Source organism: Clarias gariepinus, chromosome 26, assembly GCF_024256425.1.
Source record: "Clarias gariepinus isolate MV-2021 ecotype Netherlands chromosome 26, CGAR_prim_01v2, whole genome shotgun sequence".
Lineage (NCBI taxonomy): Eukaryota > Metazoa > Chordata > Actinopteri > Siluriformes > Clariidae > Clarias > Clarias gariepinus.
Window position 1 is genome coordinate 3,844,522 of NC_071125.1, and position 18,373 is coordinate 3,862,894.

Below are 18,373 nucleotides of genomic sequence, written 5' to 3' on the forward strand. Positions count from 1 at the left end.
CTGTTTCATTAAGCCGCAACACTTAACACCTTAATGGCCCCGGGCTCAGTCCCACACACAGATATGAGAAGCTGCCCTGATTGTTATAAATATTCAAAGGACGAAACCATCTGTTTTGAAATTACAGGTCTAGCGACTTTATCATTGCGTATAATACGAGCGCCCAGGGACAGTCACGCCTCTTCCTTCGCGGACCATCGACTCGATCTGCTCTTACGCCGCAGGTTTTTAGGAACGCGGCGCGGTCATGGGGCAGGGGTCATCGCGAGACGCTAATCGCACAAATTTAGTCTGTTATGAACCCGGAAAAAAAATAATAATACTCCGGATGTTCTCCGAGCTGAAGTGTGGCACATGAACAGCAGAAAAACGGGGCAGGATGGCGGTGTAACGGCTCAGTAAAGACCGAGGCTGCTGTGTATGCTCGAGAAGGACGATTAACCTTTATTGCTAGTGTGCGCACAGCTGGGGAGATGAAGAGAACGAGGAAAAGGTGCAGTCGAAAAATAAAAAGGAGAGTCTCCTCCTTCTCCTCCTCCACTTTAACTTATCAGATGCTCTTATATTTTTCGAAACGAAGACGGCAAATTCCTGCGGCGCTGATAACGAATGAAGCCAGAAAGGGAGGGGCCGGAATGAAGATTTATGCGTCGACTGATTGAAAAAGGTGTGCAAATAATTACGCTAAAAATGCGTCGAATCTTTCATTCGGCTGACAGCCGGGCCTGTTGTGTGGGCCGCTGTGACGCATCCATCTCTCCCCTCCCTTTGCAGCCCTCTGCTTTTGACACAGATGTTAGAATAAATGCCGTTCATTAATCACGCTTCTTGTGCACCCGAGCACGTGGCCACTGAGCGCGTGGCTGACGCGGAGCTGGGCTGCACTGGCGCTCGGGTTGAGAGTGACCTTCGTCCGCAGGTAATTGGGAAAAGGCCGAGGCCCTTTAAATGATAAGCATCTTCAGGCGTTATCAGCCAGGACAGGAAGACTCGCTAGGGCGCTATCGCGCTCAGCGATCTGCTTGGAACGAAAATATGTGGCGTCCTGCTCTGCCGCTTTCTGCCGTCTCTCTTTTTCGCTTTCTTTCTGCCGTTTCCTTTTGTTTTGTGTAGGAGGCCTCGGTTCTCCTTTTCCCACCACGTCTTAATTACAGCTTCTTCAACACCAATAGAAGTGGGGTTGGAATACCTGCATGCTGACGGCAGGCTCGCTCACGCACGATTAAATGACGCTTAGAATCGTGTTGAAAAAGTCTCGATGTGCGGAGCTGACCTAAAGGTGGGACATTCATCTCGCATCTAATCATCTTCGAACAACCTGGATACTCGAAACATTCTCGAGCTTTCCTTTCTTTCTCAATGGAGTCTCAGGCATTCGAAGGCCAGACGCATTGAGAAAAAGAAAAGGAAAAAAAAAAAAGAGTATGGCTGCTGGGGAATAAAATCGAGACGCTCGACAACACGGTGGACAAAGGCGCTCTTTTTAAGCCTCTCGCTCCCCCGGCTCCAGCACCGCTTAATTCTCCAGATACTCTGTTTGTTAACCTTCCTCGTTGTGTGCGAGGATTAACATCCTGAATATCAAGGACAAGTTAATCCTATAAAAGTTGCCAATCATGTGCCGTAAATATGCTGAGCTCTGGTGGATCAGCCGCTGAGGTTCCGCGCAAGGAGGTTGTGAGCTCGAATCTCACACTTGAGAAGCACTTTTGGGTAAGGCTGTTAAGGAAATTTAAAAACGTGAAACCTTCCAACAAAATCTGATGTTTTTAGTTGAAGACGTCTAAACAAGAACAGAAACCTTTTACCTACACTCTTGTAAATTCCTTATAGCTTCATATAGCAGAAACATTCGCCACTACGATATAGAGAACAGTCAGAGCTTACGGAAAACAATTTTACACCCCCCCAAAAAAAAAAAAAAAAACTTTTTTGATTTAATTTCAAAACATATAATCAGTGATCTTGAGAATTCCTAATCTTCATTTCTATTCTAACAAAATACTTTCATTAAACAGCTTGCGACCGTGCTAGATTTTTACCGCGGGAAAGAAATGCAATTTGCATGTTCGTTATGTCTTGTATATCAACACACAAAGAGGAACCATGTGGCTTCATGACGTCATCTCGTGACATCATCTGCTTCGAGATCTCCGACTCTCAACAATGTCTTTCTATGTGCATGTACATCAGTGGTCTGGCGCTGGTTTTAGAAACGAGCCGCGGCAGTTAGATTTACCGCTCCCCCAGCCGCCTGCCGCTATCTAATCCGTCTGCACGGTTTTATTAGATACGTTTAATATCGGTGCGCTCACCAGGACAAATTCCTGACAACAAAGCTGGACAATAAAGCGCATCGGTAAATGAATCGTTCTTGATTAGTGGCGCGGAATCGACCGGCTCTGTCAGGTGTGGAGTCGAAGTTAAAATATCTGGCAACCAAAAGAGGGATGCTAGAAAGCAGACTTCAAAAGAAAAGAAAAAAAAAACAGAAACATAAATCCTGGGTGTGAGGTTTCACCAGAGAAATTGGTGAATGTTTGGCAGAGTACCACATCTAGGTTTGAGTGTGCGTGCATGTGTAAGTGTGTGTGTGTGTGTGTGTGTGTGTGTGTGTGTGTGTGTGTGTGGGCACCCTGGCTGACTGCACGCAGGCTGTAATTCATGCTGAAGTGTCAGTCACTCAGACGTGGAGGAAATGAGTGATTTGAGACTTAGATGTTCCCCTTAAGATAGGCTTCGAAAACCGGACATTGTCACCACAAACACACCCAAACACACGAGCTCGCTCACACACTCACACACTCACACAAACGATCAGGTAGGAAAAGAATTGCTCTCTCAGCTGATAAAAACACCTCTCTCCGTTATAAACCGTTTCAACGTCGGTTCGCTTCCTACAGAAGATGAGGAGTGAAGGGCGAATGTGGTACTTATTGAAACTTAATAATAAAAAAAGACGAGTGCAACCCTTCTGCCCTGAACGTGCAACAAAGACTCTTCCTGTCTCTTCCGCTATTGTTTTTCCCTAACAATCACTTGCATTCATCATGACTGTAACTGGCCCAGAAGGCGGGGCTGTGTGAGAGGGCCGTACGGTTTACCGTGATTTCTAAACTTAAAGACGCAGTTTCTTGCCCCGTAGCTGTTGCTGCGACTTACAGAACTGGGATTCTTTTAAACTCCACAGCGCTCACGAAAAAAAATCTCTGTTCTGATTGGTCGGAGAGTGTTAAGTATTAACGAGGAAACGACTGCTTATAGCTGCGGGTCATAACAAAAGCGAATCGTTTTGAAGCGTTTACCGAAATCGAAAGGGATAAAAATTCAAAAAAAAAAATTTAAGTGCATCCACTTATTTAATTCCATGCTTGTGTTTGCTTGAGCTGACAGCTGAGCGTTTAGATGTCAAACACCTCAATACAGCAGCTTTTGATCTGAATCTCTCTTAATCTTAAATTCAGTTCTATTTGAAGAAGCCAAGATTATATATACATACAGAGTCAGCCAAAAAAATATATTCACACTTTAGAAAAAGAAAAATAGTATGATGTATATTATCATGTTGTTGTTGTTATTATTATTATTATTATTATTATTATTATTATTATTAAATGAAGGCATATATCAATGTATAACATCGAGCAATAAATTTATTATTAAAATATTTATACAAGTTTTTCTTTTCCTGGTGTGTGTATAAATTTTTTTGACCCGTATATACGCTATTAGTCATAAGTTTGGACCCCCCATAAATCCAAACTTGTGTCCAAACTTTTGACTGGTACTGTAGATTTTATATCACTATCAAAAACAACACTAAAAGTGCCATCTGTGACTTTTTTTTCATGTTTTTCCACCTGTTTTAATTATATCAGATTATATGAAAAGCTACCACATGTACACTAATCGCTGTCAAGTTCAAGAAATTCTAATTTGATTTGTCACGTACACAACATACACAGTATGATATGTAGCAAAATGCTAAATGACTGTCCGTGACCTACAAATACAAACAAAAAAAGTTAACACTACAAATAAAAATATTGCACTAGAAAATATGATTAAACTAAAGATAAAATTTGCAATAAAAATAAAAATGACGCTGGACACAATTCAAATAGAATTAAGACAGAAATTTAGTATAGTATAGTAAAGATGGGAATCACTAGGGATCACCTGATACGATATTATCACCATACCTGGGTGCGAATCGCGGTCACCATTTAAAAATATTATGTTTGTTTAGAATTTTTTTACAATTATAAACAAACGTAGTAACTTAGCAATGTGTAAATAGTTTAGAGTGCACCACCTGAAGAATTATAGAGGACTGGTAACATTTTTACCACCTCAACTGCAAACATCAGGCAATATATTCAACAAAATAAAAAACTGTAGTCAGTGTAGCCAGACATGAATTGCCACATAAATTGAGAATCGAGATACATCACTAAATCGATTATTTCCGTCATCTCTAATGTACAGATTTAAACAGTACAGATTTAAAATATTTGCAGGATGGAAATTCGCTCCGCCCCCAAACCTCCCAGCTGAAGGCCAACCTTTAAAAAAGGGGTGGAGTCATGTTTGGGGTCTGTCTGATGTTGCATTGTTGAAGGTGTCAAAGTCATCAAAAAAAATAAATCTTTTCAGTGGTTTCTGTAATTTTTCAAAACATATTTTCAGACGTATAATTAGTAGATTTTTTTTAAAGATTCCTTAAAAACTAAATAACAAGCAACATAATTTAATTGATCTTTGTTCCTCCTGTGCTGTCGAGCACATCGGTTACCGGGTTCCTTCTTCGCTAAAATACACTCAAACCTTCTCCTTCCTTATCCGGGTTTTGGAACAGTGGACTGATTCTGCATGGGCATAAAGTTAACGGCGGGACTCGAACCCCTGACCTTCCGATAAGGAACCCGGAGCCTTGACTCCATAGAGTTCCAACCAGTTCAGTTGTTTTCTTAACATTTTCCCCCAAGATAAAAACTAGCTCCGCCTTTAGCTACAGCACAGTTTTAATACCGTTTTGTTTTAAAAAATGGGCGGAGTCAGCTTATGATGCAAGGCAAGAGCTGACTATTTTCTCTACGATCATAACCGCAGGACTAATAATTGCAGACTCGGGCTTTAAAACCCGAGTTTTAAATGATATGAAACACGAGACGAAAGACATCGAGGTGAGCAGGAATCACGAGCTCTAGCCGAATGGAAATTCGAGTCTCAACCAAGCAAGAAATTAGAAACTGCGTACGATATGGTGAGCGTTTTATTATTATCATAATAATAACGATAATAATAACTGATCTTCCACGCTGCGTCTGGATGCTTGCCACGAAATGTGCCGCGGGGCCGGAGAGAAGGAGATGCTGGAGGGTTCCTGTACCTGTGATAAAGGACATTCTTTAGCCAGAGAGCTCTGGTTCATGTCTTTGAGTAACTCCTTGAGGGCGTTTCGCACCGTCGAGTGGGTCCACTGCTCGGGAGGCAAGTCTTCCAGTTTAGGACAACTGCATGGAGGGACAGATGGAGGTAGAGAGAGAAAGAGAGAGAGTGATTCAGGGTGGCTGAAAGAAACAAAGAGAGTCATAAAGAGAGGGAGAGAGAAGGAGAGAGAAAGAGAGAGTGAGAGAGAACAGGCCTGCTGCAAGCACCCCTCCAAGACAGACAGATTTCATTTGGCGCATCAAGCAGATGCATCTGGAGATTGCTGTCCCTCTCTCTCTCTCTCTCGCTCTGTCTCTCTTTCTCTCTCTCCTGATTGTTCTGATTAGTTAATTACTTTATACAACACATCTGCTGTATTGATGCATGAATTATACATCAGCTGCATGTGGCGACTAATATTTCACGTTACTTCTACCTTTGCGGCTCGCCCTGCCTGCTCAACATATCCGTCCTGTTAGAGCTGCGAAATAAAGGAAATACATTCCGGGGTATGATAGAAAACAAACCGTGTGGGAAAAAAAAAAAAAAACACCTAAAAAAAAAAAAAAAAACGCTACATGCATACGGTTAATAAAAACGAGCTTCTCTGCCAGGGATGATTGGCGACGTCGCAGCTGTGCTATATGCATCTTTTATAACGCCTATTGAATGGGATTGAAAACAATATTAGGCGAGAGTGCGGCATGAAGGACGCCGCCGAGCCCCGTCGAAAAACCAACCCTTTCATTACGGCCCGTGTACGCCGGTGTGAAGCTAGAGGCGAGCTTTGTATGTGGGTCTTTATATACGCTGCCTGCGGATGTAAATATACTTACAAACACAAACACGCGTATACACACACAGGCGCACGCATTTACACACACGCGCAGTAAAGCGGAATAGCAGCAGGAGGACCTTAACGTGCTGAGCAGCCGCAGACCCTCTGGGGAGGAGAGCGAGAAAGAGGGGGCGAGAGAACGAGAGAGACGAGCAGAGCCGAGCGACAGACAAGCGCAGACGGCTTGAACTAGCATGCTAGAAATAAACGCAACCTTCTGCGTCCTAGCCAAAAAAACAAACAAAAAAAAAAAACCCGACAAAGTGCTCGCGCTGAGGGATTATGGGTAGAGCGCTAAATTCCCGGGCCGCACCTGTGCAGCTGGATCTTCAGCGTGATGACGTGGTAGACGTCCTGGAGCATGTCGGCGACGGTAGCGTCGGGGGCGTCGGTCACGTACGACAAGGGAACGGGGTTCCACTTGCCTACCTGAATCATACCTGCAAATGAATAAATAGAAAAACACACAACCGTTACAGATAAACAAACACTCACACACACACACACTGAACTCAAATTCGCATGACTAATCTGACAAGAAAAATCCGGCACTAAGGAAAAAGCTAAGTTCTGAGATAATTGATGTCAAATCTTCCGGTAATTATAAATAATGGTTAACCAAAGGAACCTGTCTGGCAAACGATTTGTTCTCGTAAACAATTTGCTCTCATTAGCAGGCTGTCATATTTTTTTTATTTATTTATTTATTTATTTCGTTTTGTGTTTCGTTTCGCTTCCAACCAACACGTACAGTAAAAGGTGCTACATCACACGATCTATTTATATGCGGCTTAGGAAGTGTACATGAGTTTCCACGCTGCTGCCTAACACGTCGGTTTAAATGTTTCGCAAAAACACTGGATAATGTGGGTAGCTTTTATTTACTGCTAGCTAGGCTGTCAGCTTCCACACCTGAGAAGAAGAAGGAGAAGAAGAAGACGGGCGGTTGCGCTACCCACGCTGGTGACGGATGTTAACTGCGAAGGAGGTGGTTTTCCCCGAGGAAACCCGGCGTCATGATCAGAGTGGCGTGAACATGAAAGAGTCGGGTCCTGTCAATCACCGCAGAACAAAAATGTGGCCGGGTAAAGACCTGACCCCCAGCCGGTACGGCGAATGGGACAGTAAGTGTTTGGTTGAAAACGTCCCATTGGACTTTTGGTCCGGCTGAGTGAACTATCTTTCAAGTTTCGTGTGGATGTCTCTCTTAGATCAGGTTGTTGTGAAGAAGCTACTGTTCAGGTTATAATCAGATAAAATGAAATCTTTAAATCTTTCTAACAAAAAAAAAAAAAAAAATACGTCCTTGCTTTGCACTCAAGGTATGCCGAGTTTGGAATGCTACGTCTTTTCTCAGCTTCTCTATACAGAAATGTATAGCTTCTGTGTGGCTCAAATGTTTAAGACTGATCGGAAGGTTAGGGGTTCAAGCCCAGCACCACTAAAGGTAATGCCCCCTGAGCATGCCCTTTAACCCGGCCTGCTCCAGGGGTGCTGCATCCTGCTCTGACATCAGCTTCCTAACTGCGACATATAACTAAGTCTGATTATTATATAACCGCTCTATAAGTATAGATACCATGACGAAACTGAAATGTCTTGTATTTACACAGGATGCGCTTTAAAGGCTTTCCGTGCATGCGTTTGCCAAAACAAGAAACATCCTGTATGAGAGGTTATAACAGGTTAAAAGTGTCATGTCTTCACCTTTCGCTTGCGCGGCGGAGCTGTGCGAGTAGCCGAGGGACAGGAGCGCCATCTCGATCAGCTGGTTGAACAGCATGTCCTTCCTGACCAGCACGAACTCGGCGTGCTCTTCCCTGCTGTCGAAGTCGATCGGGTTCTCGTAGTGCTCGACCACGCAGAACACGGGCAGCATGTTACCTGGGAAGCGTGACAACACAGCAGCGAGAGGTACCGTTATTTCGGAGTGCTTCGTTCCTTTTTCCAATGATCAACCTACTTTCTTTAATTTAAACAACAACACACTGTAAATCTTTTCTATGTTATGGAACCCCAAGCATGTTACTGCGACCACAGAAACAATGACGCATCAGGACGAGGACGAAAACCCGCCATGTGCGACTGCGCTACAGTCAGAGCTGCTCTTATAGGAAATGAATCCACACTTTCTGACTGATTGTTATTGTAATACATAAAACCGAGCGCTTTTTACGTTTTTTTTTTTTACCCTATGCAAAATATTATAGCGGGATCGTAAAACGATGTTATAACATCGCAATACTGCACATTTATTCCTGTATATTGTTTAATTGACTCCTGTCAGCTTCTGAAAATCTTCCCAAAATGCTTTGCGGCGCCTCTCGACAAACCATACAGCCTGAAGGCTTATGAGTCTGTGTAAACACTCCTGTGCTGTTAAAGGCAAAAAAAAAAGAAGAAGAAGAAGAAGAAAAAGAACGATTCCCTGTCCAAAGCCGTCATGTGTTTGGGTTTACTCTGCAAATATCACTTAATGCCAGCCAGCTGAAACACTTCGGCGCTGAAATTTGGAGAAACTTGGGCTAATATTAAAGCAGCGCATCGTAACGAAGTTTTTCGGAAGACTAAAAACTTGAAGCCTGAAGCCCGACCTCCCTGAGGATCCAGACGTCCTCTGGCAAACAAGCAACAAATCGGTTAGCGCGCCGATCCCGGAACAATGTGCTGAAGCGTGCGTTTTTAAAAGATAAAGATCTAACAATAAAGAATGCTGTGTAGGTTCGTTTCGGGATCAATCCCAGCTTTGTTTTCCGCCGGCCAACGTTACAGCCCGTGCTAAATATTATCCAGGAGGGGGAACAATGCCCGCAACGGCGGCCAAGTTCAGCCAACTTTTGTCGAAAGAAGTGTTCGTAAATGAGCACGAGGACAATTATGTCACTGGTTATGAGTGCGAATGTGTAGGCGACGCTTCCTCTTGTAGAATTCTCCAATTCTTTTATTCACGCACTCCCCCTTTTATTACGTCATCGTTTCTATAGGAACAGCTAAATCTCCCTACGCTTCTCCGCGGTTAATCTATAATTCGTAAACAGATTTTGTTATTCAAGAAAGGAAAACGTATCAATCGACATATAATTGTTTTACTGATGTCAACAAAAGGAGGAAACAATTATATAATGCTTAAACCGGCTATAACGTGGCATTAGCACAGGAGATCAAGTCCAAGTCCCTTTTTCTCAGATTTTCCACCACATTAAATGTAATTTTGTAAAGAAATAAATAAAAAAGTTATAAAAGTATGAAAGAAAACTTTATAAAATGCTTTACGATAGAATGAACTAAGAAAATTATATTTCCTGTAACAAAAAGCTCTGTTATTTTTTATTTTATTCCCCAAACAAATTATTAAACGTCAAAATTGATAGAAATTCAGGTCAAAGGCTCTGAAGGTTAAAGCAAGTTCTGAAAGATAAGGTTGTTACTTGTCTTGCGGTGTTTCTAACGAATTCAGAGTTAACCATATTTAAGACTTTTCTGTAATATTTAACATGGTCGACATCAATGCTTCAAAATCCGCTCTCAGCCTGTAACACACTGAAGCAATATACGACTAACATCTCTACCAGCTTCCAGACTTTGCTCCCGTGTTACTCAGAAGTGTGACTCTTAGCGACACTCACCCCTCCTGTGCGAGGTCTTGAGCAGGTGTGGCGAGGGCTTGAAGGCCACTCCGGAGAGCTTGGCGCCGGTGCTGCCCAGACGCGAGCGCCCCTGAGGGCTGCCGTTCTGTTCCAGTCTGGCTATCTTGGCCGGAGGACCCTTGGCGTCATTCAAGCCGCCCACCAGCTCGCAGTTCTCCTTCCCCAGGCACGCCTCGCTGAGATGGTCCATCATGACTCAGCCCCACTGCTCACAGTCACCTGGAGATACAACGAGTTTAGAGCATTTGGTTCTGATTGTTCAGGTTTCAGCTCTCTTATACGATTTCATATGTGCGAGTTGTGAGCAATGCTGCAACGGATATGGTTGTGTTTAAGGGTGTGAGTGTGTGTGTGAGACCAAAAATGTATTTAATCACCTGAAAATGATTTTATGATACACGATATTTACCTACTTTTTTTTTTTTTTACTTCCAGGCAGAAAGGTAATGCGTTAAAAAAAATTGTGCAAAGCTAAAACAGTGAGATAAATCAATTGAAGTCGCGGAAGCACTGATCATATTCATAACGCTCAGAAAAGTGTAGTTAATCCACGGATTACGCTGCTAATGTCACTAAACCCGCTCTTACATACAGTCCGGAGGTATATGCCGCGTTTGCTTGTTTCCAAATGACAGCAAATATTAAAAAGCTTTCCCCTTATATGTGTGCATTTAAAAAATACTCTTTTATATAAATGATATTAAAAGTGTAAAATTATTTTTAATTAATAATAAAGTGTACTGAATGACACGAAAGGGGTTTTAGTCACTTCTTTTTGTCTTCCTGTAAATGAAACCAAATATTAAATTTATAAAACAAAAAAAAAAAAAAAATGCAGAAGAGCTGAGTTAGATCAGAGCGTGATCAAGGTTCATCCCTGTATCACTCTTAAATCTTACACTGAAGATATGATGGATTAAGATTTTATTTTTGATAAGACGAGATTCCTTCGCATATATAACTCACATATATATGATCGTCATAGATAAAGCCTTACACACTTTCTCTATATGTCCACCATCACATCCTGACCCACACTTTGTCTGGAAACTCAAAAAACGCTTCGACCCAGACATGCTTTTTTTTTCCTGGACACGTTCTCTTTGATCCTCTCTAACATTTCCTGACATTTATGATTCTTCTTGCTCTTCATCTTGCTTTTTTAGACCATGTATTATGTATGGACCATCCCGCCGCTGAATCCCATGCGGAGAGGGAGAGAGAGGGAGAGCAAACAAGCCAGGGTTTTGGGGTTGTGGTAAAGGTTTTTTTTTTTTGCTGAGGATTCCACCGCTCTGTGCAGCAAAGCTGTTCTAAGAGCAATGCGCAAAAGCATGAGGAAGGAAACTAAAAAAACACAGCGGGGTGATCGGCGAGTACTTTTTAGCAGGTCTTTGCTCTCTTTTTTGCTCTAAGATGAGCTTCAGCAATTATTTGATTGTGTTTTTTTTCTCATATACATATAACGTATATATATTTTTTGCTCTGAAAGTTGAAGGCACGAAGCGTGAAGCGTGACGCTACGTTAGGTGTCAACTTTTTGCATTTCTTAAATAACCCCACCGCAAAATGTGGTGGTAATCAGAGGCACCCAGATGTCTCAAAAAGATTACCTTGATAGAAAACCCACCTCACACAAAAAATTTAAAATAATAATAACAATAAAAGAATAATAAATAAATAAATAAATAAATGCAGGGTTTATTAACAAGCCTGAGCCAAATATTACAAGCCATATATTAAAGCAATAAATTCCAGTGAGCTCATACTGCGCATGAATGCATTAATAACCTACTTCAGGTTTAAAACAACAGCAACACAAAAGGGTGCACACTTCTCCAGGGGTGTGGGTGTGTGTGTTAACAAACTGCATTAGATCTAACACCACTGTATTGTAGGTTGCATAAAATCCTATAGTCTGGTATGTAGCTCCTCTACCTGATGATGTGTTTTCTTTCTTTCTTTTTTTTTTTTTTTTTTGAGGTTATAAATATGCAACAAGGTCATGCATACAATAATGCAAGATATTAAATTAAGTAACAGATCATGAATGCAAAATAAATTTAAGAGCTTGAACTAAACTTTGCACAAGTGCAAACACACACCAATCACCTGAAAAGTGCTTTCATTTCAGAATAAACAAAACAATCATAATATTGATAATAATAATAATCAGCAGCAATAAATCAAGCACCATTATTTGTTGTTACTAGTGTTGAAAAGGCAATGCAGAAGGGATGCAAACACACCTGCGAGTCACCACGTCCAACCTGCAAAGCTCATAAAGGGACAGGAGTTTGGTGAGTCCAAAGGAAAACTTTGCTCTCTCTCTCTCTCCTCTTCCTTTCTTTCTACGAGAATTAATAATCAATCCGCTTCGCACGAGCGCGTCAACACTGACATTGTGTTGAAGAGGAAAATAAATAAAAACAACAAAAACAAAAAAGGATAATAAAAAAAAACAGACACGAAGAAGAGGTTGAAGAAGAAGTTAAAGTGCTGGAATACGAATGGTGTGGAGGAGAGAGAAAGATGGAAAGAAAGAGAAATAGAAAGAGAAAGAGGGAGAGCGGCGCGAGCTTTGTGTGCTCTGCCCCCCGAGTTCAGGCGAGTTTTACGGGCTGCGCGTGCCGGTGCTGCTCGAGCTGCTCGCTACCACCAAGCGACGGAGAGCGCGAGCGCGGCGCCCGGGTGAACGAATTCGGAATCGGAGTGCACGCGGAGGGCATGGCGCGTCACGGAGCCGCAGACAGCCTCGTAAACCGGGAGAGACGACGCGGAACAGCGGGCGGCGCTTCGCCTCTCCTCCTCTCCCCTCTTCCTATCCTCTCTCCTCTCCCTCTCTCTCTCCCCGGTCCGGCTGGAAAAGCGGCGAAGCGGACAAAACCGGAGGCTTCTTCTTCCTCTTCTTCTTCTTGTTTTTTGCATCCGACACCGCGGCGCGTGCGTGCCCGTGCGCGTACAGTATATGTGTGTCTATATTTATATATATATTTATATATGTGCGCGTGTGTGTGTATGTATATGTGTGTGTGTGTGTGTGTGCGCGCGCGCTCGGATATACACTTGCGATTCACTTTCCGGCGTCGAATGAAACAGGCGCGCGCGCTACAGACGCATGACAGCTTCCCCTTTTTTCCGCGAGCTCCCCCCTTTTCGCTCTCTCTCTCTCTCTCTCTCTCTATCTCTCTTTCACGCGCGCGCGCGCTCGCTCGCTCGCTCTCTCTCTCTCTCTCTCACTCCCCATTAAACCCTGAGTTGCATTGACTCATCACTCCCCCCTTCGCTCGGTGCTGCACGCGCTGCTCGCCTTCTTCCTCCTCATGGCAGAAAGAAAATAAACCAAACACACACACTACAATCCCCCCCCCGCCCTCCCCTCGCGTGCTTCCATAAACGGGCCGGGATTTCGCAGGTAAGACGGCTTTACACAGTGTGGGAAATTAAAAAAAGTATTTAAGGAGGGGGAAAAAATCTAAAGATACTAAATCATAATTATATCAATTAATACCGAACAAGGCGCACGATTTCCAGGGCTTGCTTTCGAATCAGCTTTAATGCACGTGAGAGTCGATTTTATATTATTATCATGACTATTATTATTATTATATTAACACCACTGGAGCGCGCGTGCACGCACGCGGGCATACAGGCTCGGGGCGCGTGCACGCGCGCGCGCGCTCCCGAGTGCTAATTGGCCGGACCGCATTCGGATAGAAGGAGTAAAGACATGCAGGTGAATAACGCACACATAAATAAATAAATAAACAAACAAACAAACAAATAAATAAATGGTTATTGAAAGAAGAGAATGAAGGCATGAATGAATGAGGCGAGTGCAGCGGTGCTACCGGGCTCGCTGTTGCAGTTGCTGTTGTAGGCCACTTCTACCCCACACCGTTCCTCCCTGAACATGAGCTAATGACCTATTGTCTGCAGCAGCTGCTGATTTTAATATCCATGCAGTGTGCTGTAGTGTCAACCCTGTAACCCTAAGTTTATCTGCAAATCCGAGCATCACCTTTTGCATGGGAATATTTCCTTATGCAAAAAAAAGAAAGAGGGATAGATATGGAGATAAAGATATAGACATGTGCATGCATGTGAATGTGTGTATCTATCTATCTAAGTATCTATTTGTGTGCGTGTGTATATATATATATATATATATATATAGATAGATAGATAGATAGATAGATAGATAGACAGATAGAAAGAGTGCATCATGTATATTAATATATATGCAAAATACCTGTTATTGTTCTGTTTATTGCAGGCTGTGCAACTTTTCCTGTAATAACACTGTAATTAACACATATTACATACGTCATCTTACATTATCTCCCTTGTGAAAGTTCCATTATTGCTAAACTAATATTGCTGTTTTGAAGACAAAAAAGTTTAGCTGTACTATGCAACCTGGCAAGGCAGGAAACTTGTAAGCTTGTAAGCTACGCTGATATTCTGCAAAAGCTGGTCAGTTTCTTATGAAATCGCAATCAGTAAACCGCAGTGCTGGTGTGAAGTGTGAAGAGCGACGCGCTAAACGCAGAAGAGCAGCTCTCGCTTGCGTGATGTAACAATTCCTAGCCACAGTTCTTCTCTCTCCCTCTTTCTCTTTATCTCTTTCTCTCTCTCTCTTTCTCTCTTGTGCTTGACCTTTTTCGCTGCTGAAAATAAGAGGCCTTTCCGGCGCTGACAAATATGCACGGAGCTCACGCTGGCTCTCTGGGGATGCCAGAGCTCTTGTAAAGACCGCCGCGTGGGTGGTGTAGCCGAACTAGCTCACAGAGAGAGAAAGAGAGAGAGAGAGAAAGAAAAAGAGAGAGAGAAAGTAGCAGCAGCAACAACACCAGCTAGGTGGTAGAGTAAACATTCAGAGCCAGTCAGGCTACCAGGCCACGGTGCAAAGAGGCCCAGAGGAACCCGAGCAAGGGATCATCATTAGCACCAGACAACCTTTCTAATTCCTAGCGTTTTCTCCCCGAGACGTCGTTTTAACATTTTGCAAAAGCAAACAGACTCGACTTAAAAGCTCATCTCTCTCTCTCTCTCTCTCTCTCAGCATCCTTTAAGCTCTTTTTCTCCAAGCTGTCAGTTTCATTTGCTCGGACGTCATATGCAGGATGTAAAGTCATGATTTAACGCTCCTGCAATTGTGTGCATTAAGCATATTTTATACATACTCCAAGAATGTTTTTTTTTTTCTTTTTCTCTTCCCTGAGAACCAAATGCATGCAAGATAGGAAAGAAAAACAGCAAGAGGAGATCAATCATGTTTCGCGAAATAGATTTCTTTAGTAGGGTAAAAAAAAAGAATGATCTAATTTTTGGTTTGTACTGTATAGAGTATACGTGCGCATTTTGTGTGGGTAAATGTAAAAGTTGCAGAATTTTCCAGACGTTACGACGGTTATAAAATTTTCTTTTGAGTGACGCAGACTTGTAACAAGGTGTAATACATTAAATCCTTAAAAAGTTAAAGTGTTGTGGATGTAGTGTCCTGCAATATGTAGCACTCAACACAATCCCTGTTGTTGAATGCAGATTTTTATGTATCATAGACAGTACTGTGCAAACGTTTGTGTGTATTTTTTAGTACAAACTTTATTATTGAGTCGGTACAAAAAAAATGTCATTATTCATTATTCCATCACAAAAAAATTAAAAGTTAAAAAGAAAGCTGCTTATTAAATCAGCGAGCGCTTTTTAGGCGAGAAAAAACAAAAACAAAATGGAAGCTTTCAGATTTTGCATGTAAGAAAGAAGCAGGTGCGACAGTTAGAGTCAGATTTTGTTTAATTCTTTTAGTTTTTTTTTTTTTGACATTTGTGCTCCACAGCATTTCTTTGCATGTGATAGACCATGATATTTGCACCATACTGTATGTCTTGTGGTGGGAAAAACCAGTCATTTCAAACAGACACTCTGAGACATGTTGTTCATTCATATCTTCCTCTAATCTCTCATATATACTGTAAGCGAAGCCCATGAGGGGACTTTAAAGGGGACGGCGGCCATCTTGAAATGCACCATGGACGCTTTAACGTCCGCCGTGGCCGCCTGAGAGAGCGGCTCTGCCAAGAGGGACCCGGCTTTGCCAACAGGTGCTGACAATGCCAAGCACTCTGGCACTCACACACACACATCAGCAGTGCCCTTTCTAACATCCGGGAAGGGCACAGAGCCTCAGGTTTTTGATTTGATCAGGTAAGATTATTATGAAACATTCGATTATGTGTTAGATGGTGTAAAAATGTCGCGACAGGGCCGAAGGAGGCAAGTACTGCGGTTGTCACCTGGGTGCAGAAGGTTTTTGGTGTCGTTTCAGGGTTCTTGTAGACGCGGTCTGTGTTTACAGGAAGCTCAGCCTGACGTGGACGTGAAAATTTCCAATTTGTTTTTCTCGTTGCCTACCTCATTAGATTTTTTTTGTGCGTTTACAAGTAGCGTTAGCGATGGTGTTGTTTAGCCTAAGCCCGAAATGAAATAAGAAATCTCAGGTGGTTAATGCAAGCACTGTGCACTAGGTCGTATAACGTGTAACGTCATCAGGGAAAGTTCTAAATCTTCCCCGAAAGTTTGACAAAATGCGCCTCAGTGACGGAAAGCATTTCTTTTTTTTTTTCCCTTTCCTTTTTTTTTCACTCCTCTCCTCCAGACCCTGCTCTCACCAACGCTCTCCCGATCGCAACACGGCGTGGGCGTTGTTTTGTCTTGGCGGCCGCCGGTTCTGCGACGGTAGCTGTGCATTAACGTGATTATTGAAGCTCGCGTTATAAATCAGGGCCAAGTGGATCTTGGCAGTTTGATAATGCAGCCAGCATGGGGTAGAGTCATCACTGCCCACTTCGCTCGCTCACTCGCTCTCTTACTCGCTCGGGGAGAGGACTCAACACGCCGCCGCTGCCGAAGGGAAAAAGAAATGTTTGAAAAAACGAAAAAGGCAGCTCGCGACGCTGTTCAGCTTCCTTCACGACGTGCTATCAGTTAGGTTATTAATACCAGGATTAGGATTTGGTTAAGCGCGACATGTTGTGTGTAAGATGTTTGAGGGAATCACACAGATGCATTACGTGAAATCTCAGGTATGGAGTTGTGTAATGATAAAAGATGTTAATTAGGCTGTATGCAGTACATCGAGAATGGAGTTGGAGCTCAGTCTCTCTGTTTCTCCTTCTGAGTGTGTGTGTGTCTTAGATGTCTCTTTTCAAACACATTCCCTGGTTAAGCCTGTGATGAGATGTGTACTGTAAAAAATCCCCCTGTGGCTTTTTACGGCCTAAACATGTGCCAGTATATATGTGTGTGTGTGTGTATGTGTGTGTGTGGTGAGTAGGTTAAGGCAGAGCACTGTCCCGAGGTCTGGCCGCAGCGGTGATGTCTCCATGCCTGAATATCTTAACCACAAAAAAAAAAAAAAACAGCACACTGTCCTTCCCCTGTGAGAATAAAGGCAAAGGTATAAAATCTCCCCCCTCCTCCTCCTGCTCGGCACGCGGTGAGAGACGGGAAAGAGCGAGAGAGAAGATGACGGCCTTGTTTATTCTTCCTGCCTTTATCAAATTACCAAACGAATTAGTCAGAGAACGATCGTCCAGCGCCACACTCCAGCCCTCGGAAATGACTTTCCTGTCACTGCTGCGGTCGGCTATCACATGCTCGCATCGTTAGGCGTCTAATTCCTGCCTCGTGGATCGCGACACATCTACGATTAATAGAGGAAAGCAGACAAGGCTGCGTCTGTGTGTGTGTGTGTGTTAAAGTGCAAGAAGCGTAAACTCTCAGGCCTTAGTGTTTTTATCAACACTACCTTCTTTTGTCATTCTTTTTTTCCACTCATCAAAGCAGATAAGATCTGAATTAGCTAATCTGAGTCTCTCTCTCTCTCTCTCTCTAAATCTGCCTTCCAGTGTGTGTGTGTGTGTGTGAGTGTGTGAGCGAGTGAGTGTCTGCTGTAAAAGCCAATATTGTTCTAAATTGTTTCTTTGGAGTACGTGGGTGGGTATTAACAACCTGATCTTTTTCAGCACGCGCATCCGTCACTCCTTTTCCTTTCTGACGCTACACCAGAACAAAGGATCTGAGAAAACCTACACAGATCGCATAACGACAAGCATAAAAAGAAATAATATGTAAATAAGAGACAACTGTACAAGCAGGACTAAATTTAGGTTACAAGGAGTTGAGGGTTCTCACAGAGCCGAGCGTGCGCTCCAAATTCTATTAGGGACGCTGCTGTGTGCCGTGATAACGTCGCCGCTCGGATTTCGCACACGCTCCGTCGAGTCAGACCATGGCGAAATCGACATGACGCAGGTTGGTTGCTGGGTTTTTTTTTTTTTTTTTGGTTTGTTTTGTTTTTTTTTGCTGTCCCGGACCGAGCCATTCTGCATATGAAAAGGGATGTGGATTTCAAAAGAGAAGCCGTGGCTCCAAAAAAAAAAAAAAAAAC

The 18,373-nt window shown here is 42.9% G+C and overlaps 1 protein-coding gene across 8 annotated transcripts in view; it reads right to left on the reverse strand.

Moving 5' to 3' along the window:
• Positions 1-18,373, reverse strand: part of LOC128514062 (DNA-binding protein SATB1) — a 54,799-nt gene that overhangs the window by 33,219 nt on the left and 3,207 nt on the right. For 2 of the 8 annotated variants that reach the window (XM_053487715.1, XM_053487718.1), the window contains exons 1-5: positions 12,168-13,069; positions 9,898-10,137; positions 7,979-8,155; positions 6,585-6,711; positions 5,393-5,573 (exon numbers count right to left, since the gene is read on the reverse strand). In XM_053487715.1, coding sequence (XP_053343690.1) covers positions 5,393-5,573; positions 6,585-6,711; positions 7,979-8,155; positions 9,898-10,111 — 699 coding nt within the window. In that variant the 5' untranslated portion in view covers positions 10,112-10,137; positions 12,168-13,069. Of the gene's footprint in view, positions 1-5,392; positions 5,574-6,584; positions 6,712-7,978; positions 8,156-9,897; positions 10,138-12,167; positions 13,071-18,373 lie in introns of those variants that run through there. The other 6 variants (XM_053487713.1, XM_053487717.1, XM_053487719.1 and 3 more) reach the window with 6 other exon arrangements.